The sequence below is a fragment of the Mycena indigotica genome (genome assembly GCF_014461135.1).
Source record: "Mycena indigotica strain 171206Taipei chromosome Unknown Mind.scaff0008, whole genome shotgun sequence".
NCBI lineage: Eukaryota > Fungi > Basidiomycota > Agaricomycetes > Agaricales > Mycenaceae > Mycena > Mycena indigotica.
In genome coordinates this window covers 319,303-338,039 of record NW_023503007.1, presented here as the reverse complement: position 1 = coordinate 338,039, position 18,737 = coordinate 319,303, and the positions used below count along the sequence as shown (strand labels likewise).

Here is an 18,737-nt window from a genome sequence, read left to right as displayed (position 1 = left end):
GCGGATATTCATTATCCCCTCTAGTTAGAGCTTCACCCCCCCCTGAGGCTCTAACTAGAGGGGATAAGTGGGCAGGTTAGGTGGTAACGGGCCCGGGGAAAACAGAGTATCACAATAAAAAGTTAGGTAGTGTAAAGCGCAGTATGAACTATGAGGATGTGGAGATGGTCACCTCGACTGGCAGCGCACATCATGCCCGTTATCCCACAAACCACGGCCATGTCGCCCACAAAGCCCCCGCCGAAAACGTGCCCAACCACGGCCTTCCCCGCAGAATGGCGGCGAGGAAAGAATTGGGTAGCACGAGTTCGACATATGCCAGATGGAGATCCACTCGGTTTGGTTGCACGTCCTGTGTACCTCGAGATACATCGCAGTCTTTCGAGGCAAAGTGCGGCACGTGACTTTCCATTTTCGGACAACGGGAATAGTGGTAGCTGGAGCGGGTATGCGTAGTGGAGACAGGGAACTCGGCGGGTGGTAGTTTAAAGCAGTCGGGAAGGTATGATAAGCCGGGTCTTAATAACTGTGGTATGTTCCAGCAGTGCAGCAAGGCAGGAGCATTGCCGATGTGTGGGAGTTGTGTGGCTTGCGTGTCACGGTGTTGGGGTCAAATGGAGGAAGAGGGCCACAGATGGAGGCGGTAGCTGGAATGAAGAGCTAAAGAGATGTGAAGATAAGCGAAGAAAAGTCGACACTTTCTTCACGCACAAGTTTCCCGCCGGCTGTAGCTCTCGGTATTCGTGTGGAGGCCGTCAATTTAGGAAAGGACGTCGTTGAAGAGTCTCGGATGCATTGACTGGCTGGGAGTAAGCGAGGACAAGAGCCGCAAGCAGGGGACACCACGCACCTAAAGCCAGAGGGTAGGATAGGTCTAATCGTTTTCGCATTGATGTGGTCGTCTTTTGAGCAGCACGAAGGCTATGTCGGTTTCTTGATTGAAATATACTCGGAGTTCGAGCCGAGCCTGAACGAGGACTGGTCAGTAGACATATTGCGAGATGTGGTCTTTTGACGTACACCGGCATGCAGACCCGTGTCCAAGCGCTCTTCTGCAAATCATCCTTCGGTCTAGCAACCTTGTAGTAGCATAGGATAGCTGGAGAGCGGACTGAGCGAATAGTAGTGCTCCGATATAACTGACGCAAAGGTGTTTTTGCGGCAACTATCCTTCCAGCGCGGATGGGCTGACGGAATCCTCCTCGTTATCTTCAAAGATGTTTTCGAGACTGGGAGGGTCATTCGATGAACGAAGAATGGTGAGCCTGTGGTGGGCGATGAAGGGAAACGGAGAGTGGAAGAAATTTGACAGCGTGGGACGACCAACCGTCACTTCTTCCTGACCTCTTTAGACTCTGCCGAAGCTGCTGCCAGGCCCACCATGCACCGTGTGCTGGAGACTGCTGAGCTTGTAGGCCTCATATGTTCCGAGCTATCCGCGGCCGACGACAAGAAAAGCCTCGCCCGGCTGGCGCGTACGTCCCGCGACTTCACCGAGCAGGCATTGGACGCCCTGTGGTTCTCGCAGCACACAATCTTCAATCTCATAAAGCTCCTACCAAGCGATTTCTGGCGCCTGGATGCAAATTCGCGTGTGGTACGTGCCGCTCGAATCAGAAACAATAGTCGATGAATGATGTTTTTGGTCTGGCAGGTCTTCAGGCGTCCCCCAAACGACAACGACTTTGTAACGTTCCATCGATATGTTCCACGAATCCGTGTCCTCTCTTGTTCACTTCACTGTATGGGGCCACATCTGGTGTTGATCAACCTGCGCAATGCCCACCAGGGCTTGTGGGAAATGTTCCGCGCTCCTATTTTCCCCAATCTGCGGGAGCTCGTATGGAATGTGCCCGATAACGAATGCGGGAGTCAATGGCTTACCGTCTTCCTTGGGCCCCTCCTTCGCTCGATTCGTATTTCATTTCCCGATGCGGATAGCGGCGCCATCCGTGCCCTCAATCGTTCTCCTAATCTCGGGTCTTTGACGCAGTGTGAACTCTTTAGTGCAAGAGCTTACCCACCAGCCATGGAACATATATCGAACCTGATCCCTCAACTTCAAGCAGCCAAGGACCTTGTTATCGCCAATCTCAATGTAGCCGCGGTACAGGCACTGGGACAGCTCAAGCATTTGGAAACACTGGACATTTTCCTTCCGAGTGCGGCGCATGCACCCTACAAGTCAGTCCCAGAGCACAGTTTGCCGTTTCCGCTCCTTCGACAGCTGAAGGTCTCGGTTGACAAGTCATGTGGTGGAGATGTTCTGCAACTACTGGATCTGTTTCGCTCGTGGGAGGGCGGCAGCGCACCCCTGGAGGTTGTGGAAATAACTGTCTTCGAAGAGATACCTAGTCCAGTGGATCTCAAGGACATTTTCGGTCTTCTCGTTGACCGTTGCGAGCCAACCAGTCTCCAAAACGTCGAGCTACTAGTCCTGGCAGACACAACTGTCATTCGCCAGTCCATGGTGTCTCCCCACATCGGCACGAGTTTGCACCCCTTACTCCGCGCAACAAATATCTGCCACCTCGACATCGGGCTGCCCTTCGGAGTCGATGTTGACGATGTTTTCCTCGCTGATGCCGCGCAATCATGGCCATTCTTGACGTCTCTACGACTGACATGCTCTGCGCTCGACTCGGAAACTAGTGTCAACGGAGTCCGACCACCCTCTATACCCCCTCCCCAGTTCCCAGGCCCGCGCGCAACGCTACTTGGCCTCGACGCACTTGCGAGAAGCTGCGCTTACCTCACAGATCTCACCCTCGCCGTAGACACCACCATCCCCGCTCCCGAATCGTGGCCGGACTTTGGCATCCTCGGGTCGACCCTGCCTGCAGCAGACGGTACCGCATGGCCCGAGCGCAATTGCTGCCCACTGCGGTCGTTCGACACGGAAAACTCCCGCATTGCGAACTCGCTCGCGGTTGGGTGGTTCTTGGGTGTCACGTTTCCCGAACTCCAGCGCGTCTTGACGCCGCATAAGATGCCCCTTGAGTTCTTCCTGACGGAGGCGGTGGCAACGGACAGCGAGCAGGAGGCGCAGATTCGGGCACTGTATATGGAGTATGGGCATCGATGGGAGGAGGCCATGAATGTGGTGTCGAGAACGGATGAGATCATCGCACTGGGCATCCACAGTTATGCAGAACTGAATACAAGGCTTGAATGGGTCGTGAGCCAGCTGCAGCCAGCCGGTGAGGAAGTAGAAACTCTTAGCTAGAAACACTTACTAAACTATAGTAAACACTAATAGTAGCTTTCAGGCTGGCTGCTGGCGAGCCTGAGTGCCAGTATACTTGTACGCAGAAGCCTTGAATTCGCCGCCGGGATAGAAAAGCGTTGGAGATTCTCGGATGACTGACTGAGAGTAAGCGAGAACCAGAGCTGCCAGAACTGGACACCGAGCACCTACCTGAATTCGGAGGGTACTTATGTCGTTTTCGCGAGGGACACTGTGACACAGCCTCGCTGATGTCACGGCTGATGTCACGGCCATCACATCACGTCATCGCCTTCTTTGCCGCTCGCCATCATGTCCTCCGAGACATCAGCCACTCGCGACGCGGCTGCCCCGTTCTGCCCCGGCTTCGACGAAAACGCGCCATCTGACGCGATCATCCAGTCCTCTGATGGCGTCCGCTTCTATGTCCACTGGGCCATTCTCGGCTACGTCTCCCACTTCTTCCGCAACATGCAAGCTTTTCCTCCGCCGTCCGGCGCGGATGCGAACACGATATACGACGGCAAACCAGTTATACCGCTTCCTGAGCCCCACAAAGTCATCGAAAAGCTGCTGCTGGCGCTCTACCCTCATGGGTCGGCCGCTTTTGCGCCTATCAACCTCAATGGCGTCGACGGGGCGCTGGAAGCAGCGAGGAAGTACGACATCCCGATTGCCACCTTCCAGCTCAAGGCTATATTGTTGGAGCGTGACTTTCTTCAGGCCAATCCCCATCGCATCTTCGCGATTGCGTGCCACCACGGCTACGAAGATGTCGCGCAGGCAGCTGCTATCGCGTCGCTGGACAAGAAAGGCGAACCGTTTTCCACCGTGTGGCCGCCACCCGCGGAGTATCGCCTGATGTCTGGCCTCCACCACTGGAAGCTGCACAATTTCCGCCAACAGTGTGCTGGCCGGCTGGCAAAGGAGCTTCGGCACACGGCGGACGCATGGGATACCACGGTGATTCCCAACAGCGGGTCGATGTCCGCACCAGCATCCTTTGGCGGCGTGTGGTGGGACCGGGGGGCAGGCCACGCGGCGGAGTGCGGCCCGATGAAGGTGTTCGATGAGGACGAGGAGGACGACTCTGACGATTCTGACTCAGACGAGGAGATGGAAGCCGGAATGTACTTCCCTGCGAAGTGGTTCCGCGACCATATCCGGCGGTGCAGGGTCAAATGCGAAACAACACCCAGCGTCGACGAGGTCACGAAGATGGTCGGGCACATCTCCGCAGAGACGCTGGCCGCCCTGGCCCCGTGCGCCGTCTGCTCCAAGGCGGCACCGTTCGAGCTCATCAGCTTCGCCCGCGCGCTGAAGGGCGTGCTCACTCAGGCGGTTGAACAAGTACGCTTCTTATTTCTCCTGTCGCATTGCTCACTCTTGATATAGGAAGCAAGCAAAATGAAATTTACTGCGTAGTCCTCCATGTACTTCAAAAGAACTCCTGATTCAACTCATCGACACCTATGAAATATGCGTTCCATGCATCCCAACTAGAAAACGGTTCAGAGGAACCAAAAATGGACAGGAAATGGCCAACCTGAATGCATTCGGAGGGTAGTTTAGTCCCAAGGGAGCATGGAACCAAGGTGCATCAACATCCAGCGTGAGTTCAAGTTCTTGACCGGTATCTGGATTGAGGTGAGAGAATTGCTCTGATGGATGTAGGTTGAAATATACGCTGGGTGAGATACTGAAGGTCTGTGGGTAAAAGCTCCAGGCCAAGCTCGTCTAGCGCGGCGAGAGACAAATCTTGATGCATTTGAGGAGAGGTGCTTGGAGCGAAGATCGATGAAGAGGAGTAGATCGGCATATTGCCCAGCTCAGTCGAGTGCATAGGGACCCCATCGAACAGGTGGCCTGTTTCTTGCAGCGACTGCACAAGCGCTTCGATCTGCTGTTCAGCCGAGGTAGCCGAAGAGTCCGAGACAGAAAGGTTTGACGGAGCAGTGGCGTCCGGGGGAGACCACTCGGTCCCGGGACTGCGCCGGCGCTTGCGCGACATCTCTCCTGCTGAGCGTGTCGCGGCAGCCTCCAAGGTGATCCGTCCGTAGTTTATCAGCGCCGCCAGGACATCGCAGTTCCGCCCCGCAACACGGTATCTCCGCTCGTACAGTCGCAGAACACGGAGACAACTGTTCGTGTCCAACAAGGCGCTGTCAGAGCCTTTTGGCTCCGGGTTAACGTTCCAATGGTGCGGACGAACCGATCTTGCATCGACGACAGCCCAGACGTTGACAAGCAGCACGACGGCAGCGTCAAAGAGCGAAAGCTGCGATGATTAGGAGGCGTTCCAAGGTAGAAATGCGACGGACCATGACAGTAACGCTCGGGAGGACTCCTCGCCCGCGCTTTGCTTGGACGTCGCATATGTGCCCACACGCGCGCGCAGCGTTTGCGCAGATGGCTAGCGACGGCAAAGTCGTGTTGCTCTGTAAAATTCAGCTAACATCGACCGAAGCTTGAAAACTAACATTTCTATTTGATATGGTATCTGCAGATGTTGGCGGTGGAATGAAAGCGCGATGAAGTATTATCTGGGCTACACAGCGCGTCAAGAGTGGACAAATTCAATGCTGAATAATGGATTGCGGACCATGATAATAAGAAGCATATCTTGGAGAATCAGCAGAGCACAATCACTGGTAAACTTAAAGAGTACACACAGCGATGCAGATTGGTCTAAGAATATCTGGTTTTTCTGCTCGGGATCCCATTTCACTAATCAACTCGTCAAAATACAGTGAGTGGACGAGAATGATTCGGCATACGGTGGAGGGGAATGCGATCAACCCATGCGTTAAGAGCTAAACTGCACTCATTAGGACAAGGCCCGAATCAACGGGGGCAGCGACGCACTCTAATTCTGCCACGGCTTCATTCCCACAACTTGTGACGTCGGCTTTCGCTGGATACTATCCACACACAAACTCAATCAGCTTTGCTTCTGGAACGGGGGGGGGGAGCATTCCACATACGACTACCTGCTGGATGCGTTCGTAAAGCACCACCAGCTCGTAGTAGGCTGTAAAATATGCATTGACAGACGGCGTGCCGGGCGGTTGCGCAGGATCGGGCAACTCCCAGTACGCTTCATCGCATGCCAGCGGCAGTTCGAGGTCCATGCTGCCATTGCTACCGTGAGCACACAATGAGAGGCAGCTCTGCGCTCACTCGACGAGTCGCGCGCTGCTTGGGCGGCCCTTGCTGATGCCCATCAACACATCCGAGGCCACGAATAGCCAGTAGAGGCGCTTGTAGAGCTCTGCCTCAATGGGACCAAGCTTTGACCTGAGTTCCTGGAGATGCCCGCCTGCCGCTTGGCAGAAACGGATGCCCATGCCAACGACAAGCCAGCCTTCTTCCGGATTCGATGTGCCCACCATATAGAGCAAACAGAGCTAGCCTCACGGAATCAGTATTCACATTCAGCGTGCGGAAGATGACACAGACGGCAAGGGTTTGTAGCTGCGCCAACGAAGGGACGAGCGAAAACGTGGCTCGCAACGGGCGAATTTGCTTGTACCATCCCCAGCCACAGCTATGCTCGTCCCCATCCGCCTCCTCTGTGAGCACACGAGGGTCGTCCGAGCACCGGCTGGCGACGCAGCACACTGCCAGGACGAGCGCGCCAAATTGTCGGTCGTTGAAATGCGCGCCATCCTGCAGGGCGTTTTCGAATCTGCTTTGGTGCAGGATGCCGAAAAGGGGGTTGACTCGCTGGAAGTAGATGTGCACGAGAGAGCGAATGCAGTACACCACCAACCCGTCGTGACATATTGCCGATGTCATCCTGGAACATCACCCGACGTTGAGTTGTGATGTTGGTGACGGATTTGCGTGATGTCAAAAAGAAATTGAATGAGCATATCTTCCTGATGTTTGGCTGACCAGGTATATCAGGAGGACATCCTGACCCAGACTAGCATAGGACCAAGAGCAGTGAGAATTTAGCCGGCGCTTTCCAGCTGCAGCAGATGGGACCCATAGCTCACACATCAAGAGAATAGGAAAATAGTTTATTGCACTGTAGTAGGTAGCTATATATACAAAAAAAAAAACTACACATGCACCACCGACCACTAGCACGCCAACCATCCATTGCATTCTAGCGCAGAGTGGGTTCCTGTCCCTCCCATCCATTGCCATCACCAGCAGCAGGCACCGGATAGCCACACCAATGCTGGCGGCAAGGAACAGGTGGGTGGGGGCCGTGGGGCAGCAAGAGACGGGAAGGGAAGGATGCCTGATGTGGAAGGCTAAGACGAGAGTCAGTGTGGAGGATGGCCCGGGCAGTCATAACTTACGGGGAAAGAATACCAGCTCTGGAAAGCAGGCAGGGAGGTAAACGACGACATGGGAGATGGCGGACATGGCTATGTGGAGACCATTGCACAGCAATTCTGAAGAAACATAGTCAGCAAAAGGGCAGAGAGCGGGCAGAGAGCGAGCAGGGACAGCGCACCACAAAAGGAGGAAGACAGTGGGCATGAAGAAGGTCGTCAATACCTATATGCCGGTAGGACCATCGGGGAGGGCTAGCCAGAGAATGTGTGGTCAGTGGTGTTGGAAGGCAGGCACAAGCATACGCACCAGCGGCACCACAGAGGAGGAGGGGTCTAGAGGAAGGCAGTCAGCGTCGAGCGAAGAAGATGGGGGAAAAGAGAAGAGAAGTGAGGCTGAGTGACTGTGACATCGCAGCCTGACAACGAAAATTTTCCATCACTTGATGTGGAGTGGATTCCGGTACTGCAACGCAACATCACACCATGACATTGCCCTGATCTTCTTGGCAACGTCTCAAGCAAAGCTCAAATGATACCCATCCAATATTTCCTGACTGACTTCTGAATGATCTCGGGCTAATATTTGCCCGAGATCGGCGGCTTCATCCTGTCGACATCCAGGACAGACATCGGGTCAGTGTGCCGACGGGTTGGTGGTGTAACCCTACAAGGATTGATAAACAATCCAGTATAATCATGGTAAATCATGTTTAACATTGCTAATGAATACAACATGTACTACTATTAAACTACTATTAAACTACTACCCTAAAATTCTGTTAAACATGTCAGTTAAACATAAACAAATTAATCAGGCTGACTTACCATTTGAAACCGGAACAAAACACATGGAACTGGTTAAACACACATCAGCGATGATTATCATACATGTTCTAGCAACTGAAACATACCGCCACTCGAACTTGAAAGAAGTTATGTTCAACAACGTTGAACAGTTTAAACCAGGACTGCGACACTCGTAAGCATGATAAACACACGTGACTTGGATGAAACGATACCGATCGAGGTCCGATCGCAGCTTGGTGGTGAAAGCCGGAAGCTGCCGCGTTGGCCAAACCGGGCTGGATCTTCGCAGCGTCTCCATTCAATGAATTCGGAAATTCCTGCAACCCCATCAGAGAAAGGGCGATAGAAGAATGACAACCTACGCTTCTCAAGCCTTATTGGACGGGATAGCAAGTCACGGTGCTCGCCGGCGCTCCCTCAATCCAAAGGACGGCGGGGCCAGACCGCGTCGGGCACAATGTGGTGGGGTACTTGCGATGGCCTTCATGAGGGGAGGCTCCTGTCGTGGTCATGGTCGTGGTGGTTGCCAGTGGAGGCGGAGGGGAGATGGGAGGGGGGGGAAGCTGAGGGGCGGATGGTGGTCAAGAAGAAGAAGCGCTGCTATGTGACACCCCCCGATGGGTACTTGTTCGGAGCCTTGTTCGGGTCCCTATTTCGGGTCCGCTGAATGAATGCGCAACGGCACATTGACCGGACATGTAGAATGTCCAGACATTCACCCTGTTACGCGCGCAGGCCTCTGCACTTGCCCAGGCCGCCCAGCCAACGCCCAGCACACCTCCTGGCGTCCATTTCCGTCGTTCCCACCGTCCTCTTCGCAGCCTAGACGGCCAAAGCTTGCTCTGGTCAGCATACTCGGCAACCACAAAGATACACTCACAACTGAAAAAAGCGCCACCTTGCGCGCGACGCCCTGGGCATTCGAGTGGACTTGGGCGGCGATCCGCCCGCTGGATTCGGGCCAACACCAGGCGCGATTTTGGCCAATTCTTGGCCGTTTCGGTCCGGGTTGGCCCCGGTGCGCGTCGGTCATGTCAAGGAAGACGCTGCCGACCCTTTCGCCTCCTCCCGGCGCTCTACGGCGCGCTCCGTCGGGCGTCGTCGCCGTTGACGGCGTTCTCCGCGAAATCGGTGAGCGCCGGGCTCAGTTCTTGACCGTTCTAGCTGATATCTTCAGCGCAGATAGCGCCAGCGTAGCGTTCGAGTTCCTACAGCTCCCGAAGGGAAACGGACAAGCGATTGGCCCTGCGCTCGCCAACTACGGTAGCGCGAAACTCGAGGCCGCCAGCGGAAGGCCCGCTGCTCCGATGTGCCTGCAATTTTCACCAGAGGCAGGGGTAGCATTCCCCCAGCCGCCGATGAACTCTCAGGCAGAACGGTGCAGCGGTTGTTCCGCACGGCTGAGGGCGCTCTCCCGCGCGCATCTCTCGGCGCGCTGCTGAGGCGCCGCGCCGAGGCGTTCTCGCCGGCGGCCGCACCGATCCGGCCCAAACTCGGCCAAAGGGCACAGCCGATGTGGCCGAATATAGTTCTAGAATATTGTGTCGATCTGTATGGGAAGCCAATATACACAAGTCAAATTTGAGTCAAATTTGAGTCAAAGACAGATTCAAAGCATTTCAAAACTATACTGTATTGTGTCAAAGTGAATTCAACATATTTTCAGTCAGATGTCTCTGAATTCCCTTTCCAAGTATGCCAAAGCCTATCCACTCACATATCGACTAAAATGTAAACCAGGCAAATTCATGAGCCAATAAGTATCAAAAAGTAGCCTATGAAACCACCTAAACAAGTGAACTAAAACAACCTATGGTAGGTTATCTTTCTACTAACCACATACTTGGGAGGGTAGGTTAGATTCGGCCGATTTAGGTAAGTTTCAAGTTTCCACCCACCCGGTAGGTTGGCTTCCCACCAGATAAAGCACCTAGCCAGGTTGATAAGTAACCTGTAGCAGGTGGCCTTGTGTAGGTTCTTAATGCACCTGCTAAGCCTCCATAGAGGTAGTAAAAGTTGATAGATTTGTGTCAAACTGTCAGAAATCGGCGCTTATTAACCAGGCCGCACGCTCCCGATCGAGTGCCACAGACGAATAGCTTAACCACTACCCGAGGGTACAAAGGGAACGAAGGGAGATAAAAGCGTGCCCGACAGGCACGCGGACCGCACTATATATACGCCACTCCGGCACAGCCCTAACCCGGGCTCCGGCCGGTCCCGCAATCACATGCCTTAATCACCGCGCGTCCGCTCTTCCCCGCTACCGCTAACACAAACCTATCTTGAGTAGAAGAATCATTTGTAGCCCCTGGAACTCCCTTTCCAATCATAGAGGATCCGGAGCCATCCTTAGCTGGGAGATACAGCCCTAATACTGTCTGGAAAGACTCTAGTATCTACCCAAGTTAATTTGAGTCAATGCAGCAGTAGTACAGATTTTAGTTGAATATATATTTGTGGGCCTTCTGACTCCCTTTCCAGCCATATGATAATCATTGAGATCCTGTTGAAATATAGCCCTATTATATTTCCACAAAGCACCAGAATCAATACAACTGCCATAGTACATACTAACAAAAGTCAAGAAATTTGTATGGAACATATTTATAGCCCCTTCAAAGACCTTTCTGACCATATAAGAACCATCATCATCGAACCAGAAGTCACTGAGAAATAACCCTAATACTGTTTTTGTAAGTCAATTATGGACTTTGAATGGTGAGTATAAACTGAGAATTCAGGTCCTGGAAGTGTCCCTATGGACTGGCACCGAAATGTGCACAAGTCAATTTGATTCAATAGAACTGCCACAGTACAGCCGTTTGCATAATTTCGTGAAAATGTCAAAAAGTTTCTCAGCCGCACGTGCCTGATGGCCGGCGCGGCGGAAGGCGGCAGTTGCTGGCAGAGCTCCCTTCACCTTCGACCGCCATGTAGTCCCCTCCAACCGATGCGCCTCCCATCCCAGAAGCTTCCAATTTACCCAGATGGAGAGAGAAAGAGACTACACCGACATCCCCAGCGTAGGAACCGTCTTCGAAAGTTGGGCAACAAAGGCACAGACAGGCCACAAATTGAGAGTTTGTTTTGCGCTACAGTCATATATAGGCCTCAAGGACGCACTCATCCACTCAACTACCTTCACTATGAGCGACTCTGGCCTTCCTCCTTCGTCTCCGCCTCGCGACTCGTCTTCACCTCCGCCTCGCGATGCACCACGTACCTGGCTCGAACCAAACAACCTCCAACAAGGGACAGCCTTCCATGAACTTGTTGTCGCTCCAACTCTGGGCTATGCTCGTCCCTACTACGACTATATGGCGCGCCAATTTGTCAACATGCCTCCTGGTATTGCACCAAACTACCAGGCTGGTCTTGGAGCCTTCAACCCTGCTCCTATCAACGTAGGAACTGGTTCTGGTACATGTCTTTGTCCTTGCTAACTGTTTACTCACCATTTTACAGCTCCTACAGACCTTGCAGCCAATCTCACTGCAGATCCGGAGGAGATCATCGTCACAGAGTGTGCGTGCTCATATCTTTTCTTTGCGCCAAAGGCTGACTGTTCCAATAGCCTATCGCCCTCTCTTCGTCAACTCAACAGTGCAATGGAAGGGAGCTGAAGCTGTTCTTCGACGAGGCCAACAAGCAAAATTCAAAGTCCGAGAACAAAAGTTACCCACCACCGAGGCTGTCGACGTCATATCGATGTCGCGCAGTGACTTTATCGAGTTCGCACTCACTCCTCATGAGCGAAACAACGTCTACGCCGTCACAGAGTCGGGCCCATCGTTTGGTCTCCATTGGACTGGTCTTTCGTGCGTACAATTTCAATACACAATTGTTTCTTGTTTTTCTAAAATGGTTTTCAGTGGAGGCGTCAAAAAGGCGCCAGTTATCAGTACCAACGCCAACTGGAATGCTATCGTTCACCAGCTCAAAGCAGCAGTTGTCAAGTCGAAAACTCTCAATACGGTCAATGTCACCTTTGACTTGGATGAAATGGAGAAGTTTCGTCGTCGTCCAAAACGGGTCAGCCTTTCTTATTGATTGATTTTCTTCTTCAACTCATCTATCCCTAGCCGCTTTCACCAGGTTTGGACAATGAGATGCTATACGGAACACAGGTATCTACATGTTTCTTTCGTTGTATCCTATTCACCGATTATAGGTTCCCAACATCAACCACTACTCGCAAGATGATCTGAAGCTTGTAAATACCGTCAAGGAAATTCGCGCCAAGCATCCTTGCAATCTCCATGGTGCTTGCTTCATCGACGACGACCTCACCCATTACATTATTGACTGCTTCCGGGGTAATTCATGGGGCCAAGCTGTTGTATGTTTTATATTTGCCCCTGTGTGGTCATCTTGCTGATTATTTCAGAATGCTGGTGCTGCATCGACTGATACCCCGCCTCCGGCGCTTCTGCATTCGTGGAAGCTTGCAGATGGATCGGCCACACCGACAGCGTCTCGTCCAGCTCCCAAACCACGTGGTCGCTCTGGTCCTATTCCCACCTCGTCCAGTCCAGCGGCAGCCTCTGGCTCCAGCGACGCAATGCAAGCTGCACTCCTAGCTTTCGCAACAAGCACCTTGGCCCACATGTCTGCTCCCCAAGTCTCGACGCCGCCCACTCCAATCTTGCGCTCAGACAGTCCTCCTCGGTCTTCACCTCCGCCTGCCGTTGAGGATGAACTTGATGCGTTCATCACTGGATTTCGTCGGGCCCGTGGCATCACAGAGGATCTAGCTAACGACATAAAGTCCGCCCTGCGCGACCGCGACTTTAGTCCAGAGGCCATTGTTGACGCACGAATGACTGACGAGCGACTCAAGGAGATAACGGGTTTGTCGGAGGGAATGGTCTTTCAGTTGCGCTCGTATGCAGCTCGTTGGAATGATGTGGTGTCAGGAAAGCGCGTGCGACGTCGGATTCAGTACTGAGTAGCACACAATGAAGAGAACGAAATGTAAATAGTATTAACGACTCCTAAAACACTTTTGAAAGAGAAACGAACAGGAGTTAGCTTGGGAAGTACCCGCAATCTGCAAACCACCCTCTTGCCATCTCTGGAGTTATATGTGCTGTGGCTTCGGTGATGAGCCAAGGGAGCATGTCAGGGTCCGTGAATCTTGCTTCATTTCGACGTAAAAAGGCTTTGATGCTCGAGAATGCCTCCTTGATCGGATTGAAGTCGGGGGAGTATGGGGGCAAATACACTAGTCGAGCCCCTGCAATGCATGAGTAGACATCGGGCATAATGGTTATAGCGTACCACATTCGTCCTCAATCATTGACCGTACCCTCTCGTTGTGGTGGATAGTGCAGTTGTCGAGAAGCACGACACTACATGGCGATGGATATGGGTTGAGAATTGTTGCCTGGCTTTCTGCGTGAGTCGGAGGAGGACATACACACATACAGCAACGTACCACTTGGGTATCTAGGAACTCCAAAAACCTCTCTTTTGTCACTGACCCTTCGAAAATGTCAAGCGCAACAATCCCATCTATTGTGAGTGCCGGTAGGACTGAATATCGGATTCCACGAATAAATGTTGCACGATGTACAGCAGGAGTGCCGGCGGGAGAGCGACCATAACTCCTCTGGACTGTCTTGTTGTCGACTGCACTCTCATCCAGTGCCACAAAAAGATTGGGGTTGGTGTATTGTGCCATATTCATCTCCCACATCGCCCGTAAATCCTCGTTCCGCTCCGCCGCATGCTTAGAAAGCTTCTTCCGGGTAAGTTGATGGAGAATGAGGGCTCGACTGAGTGTCGCGAGTGAAATGTGGACGTTCCGGACTGCTGCGAGCTTTGTTTGCAGCTCATCGAGGAAGAAGTTGGGGTTGGCCACAAGCAAGGCGTCCAGAAACTGAACATCATCCGCATTGAGGGTTGGACGTGCCCCGCGACGCCCAGCAAACATGTTCTCCACCATACCCGTCTCACAGAACCGCGACACGACTTTTGAGACCAGCCCCACCGAAACATTCCCTCGTTCCGCAATCATCTCCATCGTGAGCCCGTCACCGAGGTACCATTTGATTATTCGACGTTTCAAGTCGTTTGAGATGGGGGGAGCCATGGGAGAGAAGAGAGTAGTTGGTTGACCATGGCAAATGAGCTTAAGGGACGCGCCAGCCGCCCCCGGCCGCGCCGGCGATCAAGCACGTGCGTCCAAACAAAATTTGACATTTTCACAAAATTATGCAAACGGCTGTAAGTGCTAATTAAAGTCATTGGATTTGTGACATCAGTTGAGCCCAAAGTTGTAATCCTTCTGAGACCTTTCTAACCATAGAATAACTATCTTAATCCAACAAGGAATCAGTGAGATACAGCCCTATTACTGTTTTAGTCAGTTTCAGTCAAGACAGTCAATAACTGGTACTGATACATGTCACGGATAAGACCCGGCCCGTCCGCTCCGGCGCTGGTGTCGGGCCATTGCGGGCCCGTAACATGCAGCACGTGACGACGGGGAACATGCGCCCCAGTAGGAGGAACGCACACGTGGGAAGCACGTGACCGAGAACGACGCGTCGAGCCGTCGCCGAGCCCAACTCGACACAAGGGGACTGGGGAGGAGTGCTAGGAGGTCAGGAGTAGCGCCTGGCCCGCAAGGGATCTACCATCGTCCCCTCTGCGGCCAGGAACGGGAGCGAGGAGGAGGAGGAGAGGCCAGGGTGTCCGATCACCCCCTTTGCGGGCCCGCGTATATAAGGCGCGATAGTGTACCCTGTACTCTATCGCTTAGATCGTCTAAAGAACTACCTTACTCCGTGCAAGGAGGCGTTGTTGACTCATCGGGCCCAACACGACCCGATTCGAACCCTCGACCACCGACCACGGCAAGGGACCGAGTTCACGGGCCCTTTCGGTTTCGATCTACCCCGCCCGCCCGCGCTTGCGGGCCTAACTATCCGTCTGTTCTGTTCCGGGCGCACGTTCTTAGGAGAGGTTCTTGCACGGCCCGACCCGCTGTCTGACAATACAAGTCAATAGTGTCAGGGGAACCCCCCTTTCGGCCCCTCGGAGACGCATCCGACTCCAGTCCGATTCCAGTTCCGACTCCGGTCCGGCCCTCCATCTTGCCCGCACAATCACCGATCTGTCAACACCCTCCTGACGGTCACCCTGGGACCTCGCCTGCGATGCCGCCCAATCCTTCTGTGCCCGACAGCGGCAGCTACGGACAAGCAGTATATAGTCAGCTCCCTAGCAGGCGGACCCTTAGAGTTTCTTCTCTTTAGATCCTCCCCTGCTAGGTCAGCTTCATTTGTATTCGCTTACCAATGCTCACGCTTTGGATCCTCCCCTGCTAGGACCTTGATCTCAGGCCTTCGGGGTTGCCCTTACAAATAGATTTGTAGTCAATTAAACAAAAGTTGAATCCAGAGTTATAGTCATTCTGAAGACCTTTCTAAACATATATAAACCATCAGAAATCATAATAGTGGAACTCTTACTGTCCAAGTATTTTCTAGTCAAAGTGAGTTACTTTGTAGTCAACATATTTCGAGTTCAGGACCATGTTATAGACCCTTCAAATACCTTCCTGACCATATAGTATTCGGATAAAAATTCGGAGAATTTTGAAATTTGAAAATTTTTCATACATATCTAGCGTGAATTCTGGCTAGTGACAGCCACTGGAGCCACTGGTGATCACAACGGATTTTGGCCACCGGGTGGCTCCCGGTGGTGCGTCGCAAAGTCTGTATTATTTCAAAAGACTCTGGATTGGGAAAGTATACCGGATTCTATGAGTCAAGTATTGACTTGGAGCGAAAGTGTCAGCTGGTAAGTTAGGTCTCAAAAAGTGGCACTATGGACTGGGACCAAAATCTGCCCAAGTCAAATTGTTAAAAATGGTAATATAATAATATAAATGATCAACAATTTTATGGTACATATAAGGTTTATTCAACTGAAAGATGATATTTTCTCACTTGTAATACTGTTCTAGATGTGCATGTAGGGCAAGATTCATTGCCTTTGGCTTATTTGATGCCAGATCATGTGATGTATTCCTTCAAGAAGAAGCCTACAAATGAAACAACTATCTATATTTATGTAGAAGGTATGTCCTACACTAGTATGTATTTGGTAGCCAGATATATACCTGGTAGTAACATAGTTATGAGCAGTTGTGCTATTGTTATGAGGGAATAACCATTTAAACCATTTGTTTTCATTTATTTACCATTTACATACCATAGTCTAATGACACACCAACATATTTCCAGTTACTAACTGGTTTATAAACCAGACTTTATTGCATTACCCTACTGTAGTGTACCAACAGATGGTATAGGATAAAAAGCTATATATCAAAAAGGCTAGACATAAGAATTTGCTTCAAGATAATGATAGTCTTGTCTAATGGGTTCAAGCCTTAAAAAAGGATAGGGTTTTTTTTTTCACTACAGCAGTAAATAAGAAGTTGTCAGTTGTAGCAAGTATTATGTGCCTGGCAGGAAGACAGCTAAGTGCTCTCTAATCAGTCTGTATGTGTGTTTGAATGGCATGATTGTCAAAAAAATGTGGTGTTGTGTGATTTAAAGTCCTCAAAACCCTACCTACAATGAGTTGGTAGGCGCAGCTCATTCACCTAAAATCACTCCTTTGTGGATCAGCTGTGAATCCTGTCGACTTAATGTGAGGTTGTGGGTTCAATTCCTGTAATTGCCTTTTTGTGGTCACACTATCAGGTCCCTCACTCTGTTTAACATTGTTTAACTTAAACACGTTAAACGTGATTTACCATCGTCATGCTCCTTGGCTTAACAATCCTTGTAGGATTTATCGCGAATGAGATCGTCGTCGGGGAATATGAGTGGTGGCTGGTCGGTAGCAACTCGTTCCCACTATGGGCAATCAGTCGGGACACCTTGAATGGGCAGATGAAACAGACGGCGTACAGAACGTGGCTCCCAGAAGTCGGGTCGTTGAAGACCAAAAATATAAGTGTTTTTGCCTTGAATATGTTTCATAGCCCCTCGGACAAAATGAGCGCTGCTTGAAACCCCGTAGTAGCGGTCATACGTTGGGACCAGCCGACTGTCGTTGTCTTCGGACGCCCAAGCACTGGCAGCATGCGAGGAAAGTGCCGTTTCACCATCCTCGTTTGAGGACGGAGGAACGCGAGTTTGTGGTCGCAAGTCCGCCAATCTCTCCTCGAGGCTGCGCGCGTAATGGGCTACTTCGATGAGAATCCGGTGTGCAGTCTCTGCGTCGCTGGCGGGAACATAGACGGTGGAGTGGGAGACGATATTGGATTGAACGTATTCTTGTGCGACCTTGATGCGCTCTTGGGGGAAACCCCCGGTCGGGCTCATTCTTCATTTCAGTCAGTTCTGGCTCGACTTGAATGATATAGTGATAGTGCACTGCCTTGCCTCCTCCGTGAGTACAGGGGATGCCCGCCCTGATACAAGCGGAGCATACGTTACCCGGCATGGCCGAGCTATCGCCTGCAGACGCGTCCAGCACCAGACAACGCGGTTTCAAGTTGGGCCTACATCGCACTGATTTTGCGTCGGTGGCAGAAGCATTTTAATGGGCGGCGCACCTTTCTTGCGTTTACACGCGTCACAGCTGCCGTGGAGCCTCCGTCGTTTGGTGCTAGGTCCCGGATCCGCGGTCGACATCGTGGTTGATAAAGAAGCGCAATGGTGAGTCATCGCGACAACGTCATGCGAATTGAATCGCATCAGCACGTGCTCCGAAGATCTCTCTTCCAATGGGGACCCGCAAGTTGCCTAATTGGGAAATTGTTTGACGCTGTTTGGCATAAGCTTCTCATCGACGTGGCCGTGTAACACCGAAAATACACAAGTAGATTGATAGATATGGCCTAGTTTAAGTGTAAATCAAGGAGTCCTCTTGTGATTGCATGACATGTTCAGAGCGGATTTCACAATTTCTCCCTAAATCCACTCGATTGGGCAGTACCCAGGCACTTGCTACGAGAAGGGCTGATAAAATAAAAAATATGGTCTGAAGGACTTCTAGTCTGTACATCCATAGCCTCAATGCATCAAGTTTTTCAGTGCCTGGGTCAAAGTTGCAGAGAGAATTTCGAGTGCAATCTTGATGTCACGCTGCCTGCCAAATCTAACGTGACGGGCCGTGACACTTTGCGTCGGGCAGACTGTCGGATACGGCGTATGTCGCGTCACCGGTCCAGCGGCAGCGCACAACGCGTATTCGACGCCGTGGGGCCATCACAAGGCTCAGCTCATTCAATTGCTAACCCAAAGTACATCAACCCTTCCTCTGACCACCGCAAAGGCCGCTCAGATTGCGGTCTGGCGCCGGTGGGACAAGGAGGTTCCCGCGGTGGGGAAGCTTAATGGGAAGGGCCATGAGGGGCAGAAGGAGCGCCAGGTAGCCCT

General features: G+C 52.0%; 3 protein-coding genes across 3 annotated transcripts; 2 read left to right on the top strand and 1 right to left on the bottom strand.

Annotated features, from left to right (window-relative positions):
- Window positions 1–1,324: 1,324 nt before the first annotated feature.
- Window positions 1,325–3,321, top strand: MIND_00907900 (uncharacterized protein; the record flags this gene model as incomplete). Its single annotated transcript, XM_037365719.1, has 3 exons — window positions 1,325–1,597; window positions 1,655–3,200; window positions 3,260–3,321. Exons 1-3 carry the CDS (start codon window positions 1,382–1,384, stop codon window positions 3,319–3,321), a joined length of 1,824 nt encoding a protein of 607 aa, XP_037217131.1. The 5' UTR covers window positions 1,325–1,381.
- Window positions 3,322–3,526: 205 nt separating this feature from the next.
- MIND_00907800 (uncharacterized protein) lies at window positions 3,527–4,651 on the top strand (the record flags this gene model as incomplete). The annotated part of the gene is made up of 2 exons (XM_037365718.1): window positions 3,527–4,576; window positions 4,622–4,651. The coding sequence occupies exons 1-2, from the start codon at window positions 3,539–3,541 to the stop codon at window positions 4,649–4,651; spliced, it is 1,068 nt and encodes a 355-aa protein (XP_037217130.1). The 5' UTR covers window positions 3,527–3,538.
- Window positions 4,652–4,664: 13 nt separating this feature from the next.
- MIND_00907700 (Fungal-trans domain-containing protein) lies at window positions 4,665–7,024 on the bottom strand (the record flags this gene model as incomplete). The annotated part of the gene is made up of 12 exons (XM_037365717.1): window positions 4,665–4,725; window positions 4,773–4,863; window positions 4,913–5,504; window positions 5,548–5,664; window positions 5,707–5,774; window positions 5,829–5,848; window positions 5,899–5,953; window positions 6,004–6,044; window positions 6,092–6,147; window positions 6,211–6,358; window positions 6,407–6,633; window positions 6,686–7,024. 12 exons carry the CDS (start codon window positions 7,022–7,024, stop codon window positions 4,665–4,667), a joined length of 1,815 nt encoding a protein of 604 aa, XP_037217129.1.
- Window positions 7,025–18,737: the final 11,713 nt, after the last annotated feature.